General features: G+C 32.8%; 1 protein-coding gene across 7 annotated transcripts in view; it reads right to left on the minus strand.

Annotated features, from left to right (window-relative positions):
* The window catches only part of LOC100875595 (uncharacterized), a 412310-nt gene that overhangs the window by 74734 nt on the left and 326783 nt on the right, over positions 1–10793 (minus strand). For all 7 annotated transcript variants that reach the window (XM_076531348.1, XM_012281881.2, XM_012281880.2 and 4 more), the window contains one exon: positions 972–1037. In XM_076531348.1, the coding sequence (XP_076387463.1) occupies positions 972–1037 (66 nt within the window). The remainder of the gene's footprint in view (positions 1–971; positions 1038–10793) is intronic.

Raw genomic sequence — 10793 nt, forward strand, 5'->3', positions numbered from 1 at the left:
AAGCAGAATTTCGTGATGATTTTCTATCATGAAATTCTATTAAACCATTTATGTTTCGAAATCAATAATTTGACGAACAGTAATTTAAAGTCTTTCGCTCTTAATATGTAACTTTCCTAACACTAAAAATATTTGTAAAGCGTTTACCCATTAATTTTCAGCAAACCTAGAGCTCCAAAACGATATATTACAAGTGTTAATTCGTTATACTTTTCTGTTATAAAATAACAGAAAATCAAATAATTCGGTGTGTAACACATTGCTTTCTTAATTTTTATATTTGCCAACGATCAGAATATCAACAGCACCTTCACATATTAATTTCCAGAAAACGTCAATATTTAAATTAATATAAGCAATATTTCACGACACTTTTCTATTACGAAAACACGTCAAACTTTGTACGTTGTAAAACTGATAAGTCGATATTTAATACCGTAACAAGTTTCACGTTTAATTTGTAACTTTGCTAATATGAATACTGGCGAACCACTTACATCGTTAATTTTGGCAAACTTTGAGTTTTAAATTGATATACCGTAAGTGACATTTGGTGATTCTTTTCTGTTATGAAATTTCATTAAATTGTCATGTGACAATAACGTCACAGTACTTTTCACTTATGCAAAATAACTTGTCCCTTGAAAATACGCCTTTTTGACAATTTTTTATTGCAACTGATAATCGAGTTAAAGTTTGTTAATTTTTGTTGAAATTATTTTTTTGACAGATTTCTGGTGGTTTCTGAAAAGGTCTGATGATTATGCAGTATATTATACTTGTGTAATATAATTGTATACTATACAAGTACACTATACCTAATATAATACCTGCATACTATACTATATTACACTCGAATACACATGTTTTAAAATGAATTTAATTACCGAAAGAATAAATTGAATGCATTCGGAAATATCGGTTTTACCTAAACGCAGTATTAAAAATATTTTATTGAAATATTCTCTAACCTGTAACTGAAGACTCGATCTGATTGTTCTCTTGGCACCATGATGCGTCATATCATCTGACAGATTCTGAAAAAATAAAACACGACTATTATTAAAAATTTTATAAATTCATAGCAAATATCATAAATGAATATTCATTCGTAAACACGTGTTCACAAACGAAATAAAGGATACACAGAATTCACGGCAATTTATTGGAAGATGAGAAAATTATTTATCAGACCAAACATTTGCATATCATTGTGCGTTATCGCTAAAAATCGATCGGCTTAAAATTGAAATGGTACAATTCGAGTGGCTTCCTCGTCATAGCTACGCCAAACACAGCGGATGTTAGCACAGTATAACAACCGTCGTTGGACGTAACTCAGAATTCGAGATTCCCGTTATGCACAGTGACTGGAAACCAGACCATGTTCATAGATTAGCATAAGCGGTGTTGTCTTTGGAGGATCAAATAACAGCTACAGTCGGCAATGGATTCGATGGAGTTTTCGAGGGTGAAGAGAAATAAGCAGGGGTGTTTCGATCTACCCCATGGAAACACTATTAACCGGGGAACAATCCCTATGGTGTACCGCGATAAAACATCAGATGGATCATGGATCAGATATAACCCTCATATTTTACATTTTATTGCTGCTCTCCGAAACAACGAAATAGCTTTTCAGAAAGACGAATCTTTCGATTTTTTAAACGTGACACGCTACAAGTCTAACGTGATTTCACGACAAAAAAATGTAGCGAAATAGTGTTCGTGGCATAGCAATTTAAAATTGAAAGTGTGCTTAGACTGACGGTATAGAGGCACATTTAAGGTTGTAAATATTGGGGAAGTTAGGAATTTAAAGGGAAAGGTATCAGATTATTATGTATGAAATTTTTGGGATGTTGATCTCATGAGATTTCATGACAGAAAAATACCGCGAAATAATGCTTATGATATATCAATTTAAAGCTGGAAGTGTGCTTAAAAAGAAAATATAAGAGCGCCATTAATGTTACAATTGTTAAGGAAGTTATAAATTTAAAGACGAAAGTATTAAATTATAGGAGATCAAATTATTCGTTTCGAAGTGTGAAAGTTCTGATGAAATTTCATGACAGAAAAGTATCGTGAAATAGTGCTTGTGATATATCAATTTAAAGCTACAAGTGTGCTTAAAAAGAGAGTATAAGAGCCCCATTAATGTTCTAATTATTAAATAAGTTAGGAATTTAAAGAGGAAGGTATTAGATTGTAGAAGATCAAATTACTCGTTTCGGAATGTAGAAGTTTTGATGAAATTTTATGACAGAAAAGTATCGCGAAACAGTGCTTATGATATATCAATTTAAAGCTACAAGTGTGCTTAAAAAGAAAATATCAGAGCGCCATTAATATTCTAATTATTATGAAAGTTAGGAATTTAGAAAGTAAGGTATTAGATTGTACATCAAATTATTCATTTTAGAATGTCAAAGCACCGATGAAATTTCGTGATAGACATTCATCACAAAATGGTGGTTATGGCATATTGATTTATAGCTTAAGTCATACTGAAAATAGGAGTATAAATGCCTTGTTAGTATTCATAATGTTAGCAATGTTATAAATTATTAAAAGAAAATATATTATTATTCATCAAATTATCGATTTTAAAGTATAACATGTCTAATGAAATTTCATGACAGAAACGTATTATGAAATAGCACTTGTGATATATCACTTTGAAGATTTAAATGTGTTTTATATCCACATTATACAGCACTGTTAATAATTTTAAGATTATCAAAGTTAGAAGACATAAAACGTTGCTATTAGACAGTTATTAAGCAAATTATCGATTTCGAAACGTGGAAAGTCTAACGAGATTTCATGACAGAAAAGTAATTCCAAATGGTAGTTACAGTACATCAGTTTAAAGCTTGAAATTTAGCAAAAATAACCACGCAAGCATATAAATATTTGTGATACAAATTGAGTAATTCTTCGTTGAATAAAACAATGAATTAACCAATTTACAACTTGGATCTTCAGTCCATATCCAATTCCTAGTAGATTACATTTCGTAATGATAATGCTATAATAAAGATATTTACAAGGACGTTTTCCTCAAATTTCTAACTTTCAGTTGATATGTCATAAGTGACTCTTGGCAAAACTTTTCTGTCATGAAATAATGTTAGACTTTGTAGATTTCAAAATTATTCATTTGTTATATTTATCAGTCATTTTCTGTTAAGAATGCTAATGAATCGTTTAAATTATCGTTCTGTATATACTTCAAACTTTAAATTGGTATATCATAAGAGTCATTTTAAGATACTTTTTTGTCATGAAATAATATCAGTCCTTTTAGATATCAAAATTAGTTATTCATATGTTATAATTAACCATCAGGAATTTTGCATCAAAGATATCTACGTATTATATAAATTGACATTTCCTTCCATCTTTAAACATTATATTAACATGTCATGAATACAATTTTCAAAAACTTTTCTGTCGTGAAAACATATCAGACGTTCAAACGACTCGAATCAGATGTTTCAATATTAGCCATACATTTACAATCAATCCCCAGTCGTTTTGTATTAAGAATACTAACGAAACATACTGTCCTTTCCCATAATCTTCGAACATTAATTTAGAATACTATAAGTATTATAGAATAAGATTTCAGTTACATATGTAAGATAGTTGTACGGTAATATTCATAATGGAATATCTTTGTAAAAAAAAGACGAACCCTTTTGTTCAACCTACAACGCCGAAAGTTTCCCATCACGAACGAAATGATGCGATAAAAATTCAGATGCAGTGACGAATGAATTTCGACGATACAAACAATGAAGAGAAAAATAGCCAGTTTCGCGGGGAGAAAAGAAAATGATCGTAGCAGAGGATGAAAGCTTCGAGGACCTACAAACAGTGACGGTCTCGTGAGACGTGAACGCCACGGGATCCTGCGTGTCTGGAAAGTTGAACGAAAATAAACGAGAGAGCTTTCGATGTAGGTTGAGGGAATCAGGTTAAGTTCTAGGATACCGGAATCCGTGGTGGTGGAACAGCTCGACTCTACAGACTTCCACGGAATTTATGCCTCCGACTTCGGTGAAATTTATGCGTCAGACCTCGATGAAATTTACCCTTCAAACGGAATAACGTCTGACGTTCTACGAAAGAGACGATTGAGAAGTAATGCAGCTTTCAACAACTTTTAATATTCGCCGATGCATTATCTCGTCATGAAATATGGATCGTATATATACGCTTTTATTATCATTCATTATCAACGAACAAAATTTGGAACAAACTCAACGCGATATTAGGTTACAGTCAATTTTGCTCGAGATGGATTTTCCTTAAAATGATGGAACTTCGTTTATTGTTTTATGCAGGGTAGTTTCCAAATTTTTGGATATTTAGAATTTCGGATTTGTTATATACAAATTTATAAATATGAGATTAAATTTTAAAACAATTTACAACTTCTTGAAATTAAAACAATTGACAGTATCTTGAAATTAAAACAATTTACAGTATCTTGAAATTAAAACAATTTACAGTATCTTGAAATTAAAACAATTTACAATATTTTGAAGTTAAAACAATTTATAATATCTTGAAATTAAAACAATTTACAGTATCTTGAAATTAAAACAATTTACAGTATCTTGAAATTAAAGCAATTTACAACATCTTGAAATTAAAACAATTTACAGTATCTTGAAATTAAAACAATTTACAGTATCTTGAAATTAAAACAATTTACAATATCTTAAAATTAAAACAATTTACAAAATCTTAAAATTAAGACAATTTACAATACCTTTCACTTAAAACAATTTTCAATACCTCGAAATTAAACAATGTATAAAATTTTTAAATTAAGCACAATACAATATAGTTGACAAAGACGTGAAAAATTTTTGTAAAAATACTGTCTTAAATATAAATTTAATTGTAATAACATCGATCAAAACTTATTTGTCCCGCGAGCATAAAAATGATTTGCATTTGTACACAACGAGGGTGAAGATCGTTCCTTTTGAATTTGTTCCCCACGGAAGAAATATTTTTTGAAGCTTGATGCGCGTTATCGGATTAGAGGACGAGGCAAAGCTCGACACGGACACGTCACGACGAATATATACGTATTATCTGGGAAAAGTGCAGCGGTCGAGTCGACGGTCCGGAAACTGGACGAGAATAAACCGGAGAGCCGTGAAATGGATCGCAGCAACAGGGTTAAGTTTTAGGTTATACTGTGATTCATACTGAAACGAAAGGGAAATTATATCTCAACGTTTATAAAACAATAAATTAATAACGATAGACTGCTACATTTTTTTACAAAATTCAGCAAATTACACTACAAAGTTGACGAATTTTATTTGGTCAAACTAAGTCGTTTGTAAAATAAAGAATAATGTAAGTTTTTTTTGAGGAAATTTGATTTAATATATTTTTTAGTTGAATGAAATATAAAAATGTAGGAAAGTATTGAATTCTGTAAGAATTTTAATTATTCCAACTTTACTATTTGACTTTTCTAATTATAAAAGTGATTAAAAATCTCGTAGATTAAAAAAATTTATTTTCTTGACTTTTTATGTGTATATAGTTATATAACACAACAATAGTACCGTAGTAATATTACAATAGTATTTTAACCTCATAATAAAATCAAACAAATTAAAATTGAAACACAAATTGTTATCTTTATTTTCAATTTGCAGTTTAACAAGTTCAAGTTCATTATAGTTTTTCTTCTTAATTTATGCAGTATCAAATGGAAAAATGACATAATATTTTATCAAGAATAATTGCAATCATTTAGAAACGTAAATTATTCAAAATTGATAAGAACATACAGTTATGTAGTGTAGTTGTCCCCGAAGCCCCCAGCACGGGGAAATATCAAAACTCAAAACATACGGAGTGATTGTTTATTAAATTAAACACAAAATTATTACATAGTATCTTTTCATTAATTTATTGAAATTTGGAAGGACATCATTTCAACCATCAAACTAAAACTAAGGAATTCTTTCTAAGCGCATAGAAAATCTGCCATCTCTTGACTTTCACCATGACTTTCCGGAATAAAATGATAGTCTACTGTAACGTGTTCGCACAATTGTCCTTTTAGATATAAAAACAGCCAGAGACTCATTGACTTTGCAGACTTAAGTTTTTTCTTTATCATAAACCCAGCGGCCCCCAACATGCAAAGACCTAGTTTTGTACAATTATTCAAACGATAATCCAAGAAATGAGAAGCGACTTGCAAACCGCTGAGAAACGTGCTGCGACGAAAACGGGAATAAAGCGGGGACACGGGATGAGCGTAAAAAAGGGGGTTGCTTTGAAATGGGGTTGCGGGTGCCAAGGTTAAGTAGTTCGGATATCGGAACGATGGCGTCCATAGAGGAGGGACACGTTTTGAATACCAGATCGGAAGCGAACGAAAAAATCGAACGAAACTAAAATCACGGACCTCCCAGCATCGGTGAATTTAACATTCAAATCTAAGAAGCGTGGTTCAACATTCAAATCTGAGAAACGTGGTCGAAGAATCGTATCTTTTCGCGTGCAGAATATCCACCAGGGATAAACTGCTTTTGTTTGCTCGGCCAGGGTGCATCGCGGGTAAATAAGCTTAACGCAAACAAAGGATAAAGATAAACGTAAAAATGTTGTGGATATATCGTTACTTGTGACTCGTTAATAACTCGAGTGTAAAGATCGATATCGTTGCCAGCGTATCTGGGTTAACGAATGTCGGGAACGTGCAAACAAATCTGTTTCTTTGATCGTTTAATGCGGTCGACGTAAATAAAGGATACGAAAAATTTGACGAATCAGACTTGATCTTCGAATTAAAGCGTGAATCGAGCGGCGAGGAAATAGCAATGCAAAACATACACGCTGATTATCGATAAAATGTAACAATTACGAACGAAAGAAAGCTAACGATGCTATGTTTCTGAATGTGGTTTAATCTCCGATTAGATTTATGGGAAATCGTGATTACTGTACATATAAGTTAAGGTGTAGTCTTAGGCAAGTGGAGGGTATATTCAAAGAGAAAAGATTATCGAGATATGTAGCTTGCATAGGTAGTATTTTACTTCTATCGTATGGGGTTTGAAGGTTTAGATTATTAACACTAGATTTACGGAATCCGTCAAAATGACGGATAATAGGTCTATTTTAGATGACAGAATTTGTTAAGAAATTTTTGTAAAAATGTCAACTTTCATCAACTTTCAGCAAAAGAATCAATGTTTTAGGCAGTTCTCATATCATCTGCAATTTATTTGTTTTTCTACTTTAGGTAAATTTAAATAAAAGTGACCGTCAAACGTCCGTAAATCTAGTGTTAAGAATTAAATTGCAGTCATGGAACTATGCTTAACCTCTTAGATACCATGCGCGACCATCTCTCTGTACGACGGTTCACTATAGTGGATTTCATGAACGTCATCCTAGACTACATATCGCCATAATGGCTCACTCTACTGGCTCACACACCGTTTCAATCGAATGATCTTCATATGTTTTGATTCGCACATTCTGCCTTTACCACGTTTCATAAGAGTATTAACAAATTCCACAAGTACATTACATGTACATAAAAAGTAACGTCAAGTAGTTTAAGCACCATGAGTACCTCTTTGTACTAATACACGATATTGGAAATATTTAAAAATGACATATTTTGTGAATTTTCTAAAAAAGTAAATTATCAAAGTTAAAGTACATGTAACATATCTTTGGGAAAAATTATAATTTAATCATCAAAAGCTTCATTCAATGTACTCGCGTAGAGAACAGCATAGTTACACATTATAGTGCTGTCTGCACGTAATTCGCGCCGACTGACGTACAGAGAAGCAGCGTAAAGTTCAGCCTTGCCTAAGAGGTTAAGAAACGATAAATACAAAATTGACACATTTTGATTTTCTTTATTTGTTTTAATATTGCAGAAGTGAGTTAGTTGTGACTGATGAGTTCCTCGTGACACACTCGCACTTCAACTGTAATTAATCTTACTCGAATTTTGAATATGCTTCAAGTTGAATTTCAAGTCCAATCGTAATTTGCATGGTCAAGAATTGTTGAATACGAAATGGACATAATAATTTAACTTTCTTTATCTGTTTTAATATTGCAGTTGTGATTAGTTAGTTCCGACTGACTCATCTGATGAATAAATCATAAGGCAAGAGATTACATGAGAAGAATATTGGAGTGTAATGAGGTTTAATAGCGTACTCATGGCTCAACGATGTTATGCTAACCCTTTGGCTTATAACATCGAGTCAGACTCGTTACGCACGTTACAGTTCAAATGTGACAAGCTTAAATCGTATTTGCATACAGATCGAGGTTTGTGTTTGATGCCAAGTGAAATTTGTAACATTTCAGTAATAATTAGGATACTTAACTGCAGCAATTAGGTAGCTCGCATAATGTTTAGCCAAAGAGGTTACTCTTCAAAATTTCTGCTGGATTCAATATCGTTAATAGAAGAGGAGATAGGAGATCAGATTATATTTTCGTAATCTAAAGTATGTCTAATTATTTCACTGTTCCTACATCCTATTCTTCCGAAAATTGTAAAAAGAATTCATCAACGTGCTGAACGCGTGTAACATTACATTCATCAGCGATCCAGGCGCGAACAGGTAAATTACTGTAAATATCGACATGTCAATTTTCAGACACGCGAGTTCGCGATGCTGTCTAAACTGTAAATAACCATTACTTACGTAAATAGATCGACGAGTGCCTAAGCCAGCTGCATCCTAGCGTGCAGCAGCAGCAGCTGGAGAACAACATTTTCCAGCACAACACACCATTTTATGAGATCATCTATCAGCGCGATATTGATCGTCGGAAAGGAAACGCGTACAATTGAGCAAATCACGTTCTTGAATTCTCTCCAAAATTTCAATATCACGCTTCGGAACTCGCTGCTAGAGCCAATCAATTGCTTCATCGAAAGGAATGACCCCGATTATGACATCGGTTCCATGTGCCCTACATTCTTCGCCCGCGGAAGAAGAAATTCGCGTAGCGAGCGAATCGTGGTTTGATCGAAAATTTCATAATTAAAGTAATCTGCGCGCTGGCTTTTTCCATTTCTTTCGGACTTCTTCGGCCTCTTTTATAATAATCCGAGCGTTAACGTTCGAAGGCACTTGCACGAGTCGGGAAAACTTTCGCCTTTGAGATTCAAATGTTAATCACGGTAAATTAACCGAATCACGATTTAATTACGGACCGTTAATCTGTGAACAAATAAATTCCGGATGAGTTTACAGGGAATTCACGGAGGGTTTGGAGTTCGGGAAGAGTTTTGAGGGAACTCGTATGCAACGTGGAGGAAATTGTGAGAGAATATAGAATATTCAGAGAATTCTGGGATGCGCTGGATTGTAGAGAATACTGAGTAGCTCTGATAAGAATTCTGGGAAATTCTAGGATGAATTCTAAACAGTGCTATAAAGGATTCTCGGTAATTTTTAGGAAGTTCTTGGTAATTTTAGAGAGAATTTTTTATCATTCGAAGGAGAATTTTTGGTAATTCCAGGAAGAATTTTTGGTAATTCCAGGGAGAATTCTTTATAACTCCAGGAAGAATTTTTTGTAATTCTAGGGAGACATCTTACAATTAGACAATCTAAATAAAATTTGAGGAAGCTTAGACTAGAGTTTAGGGAATACATCCCACACTGTATATTCCTGAAATATTAACGATTTTGTAGTACTATGTCCTTCAATGTATCACAAGTTAGAAACTAGTAGAGCCTAGACAAAATGAAGGAAAGTTCTACGCAGAGCCTGAAATATTTCATTTTTCCATTTCAATTTTACCTCATCCTGATTCGGATAACATTTAACCCAGGATTTCATGAATATTCATTGAATTTTATCGATTCACGCATACAAATTTCACAGTTAACGCCGGCCCAACTTCCGTCACGTTAAAATTTCAAGCGAAAAAAGTATCGCAAGAAAATCACTAGAAAATCATTTTTGCACGTTCTGCGATTCATCGGTGTGTACTTATCGCTTAATCAAACAGCAATTTTCATCCTTCCTGTTATTACTACTCACATTTCATCGTATCGAATAATATTTTCATGTACACTCGGGTGTGGACGTTTTCTTTAGATAAGAATACATATGTAAACTTATTAAATTTAAAATTTTCAAACGTCTACATATTAGGACATTTTTTGTCAAATATTTTAGTTAAACAAATTTTTAAACTCTTGGTTTTGCAAATTGTTCAAATTTGGGATATATTGAAACATGAAACAAAAACGACTATAAAAAAGAAATAATTACGTTGTCCAAGTATTCGAACATTGTGCCAAACTCGTTGGATAACAATCCTGTGTGTTGCAGTGTCATCAGCAGTGTCGATTAAACGACGCGTGCAATCATTAGGATTTTCAAGTGAATACAAGTGGACTATATCCAAGAAATGAATTTGACTTCAATTAAAATTTATTTTGCTATGTTGAGGACTCGAGAGTGTCTCTTCGATGTTTTACATTTTACAAAAGAGATGTGATATTTTTGTGATATAGATGAGGGAGAACAGTTTCTAATTTTCTATTGGATTAGCTAAAATTGGAGTAGAGATGGAAATACAAATGACGTATGAAGTTTGTCTTTGATCAAAGTCATCGTAGCAAGTAATAAAACCTCAGTATAGAAAATTGCAAAAGACTCTACTGCTAAGGTTGAGGACTCTGGCAAACCAAATGTGACTAATAGTAAATAAAGAAATACCCGATAAAATGTAATGACTACTT

This window comes from Megachile rotundata, chromosome 4, assembly GCF_050947335.1.
Source record: "Megachile rotundata isolate GNS110a chromosome 4, iyMegRotu1, whole genome shotgun sequence".
In the NCBI taxonomy this organism is placed as follows: domain Eukaryota; kingdom Metazoa; phylum Arthropoda; class Insecta; order Hymenoptera; family Megachilidae; genus Megachile; species Megachile rotundata.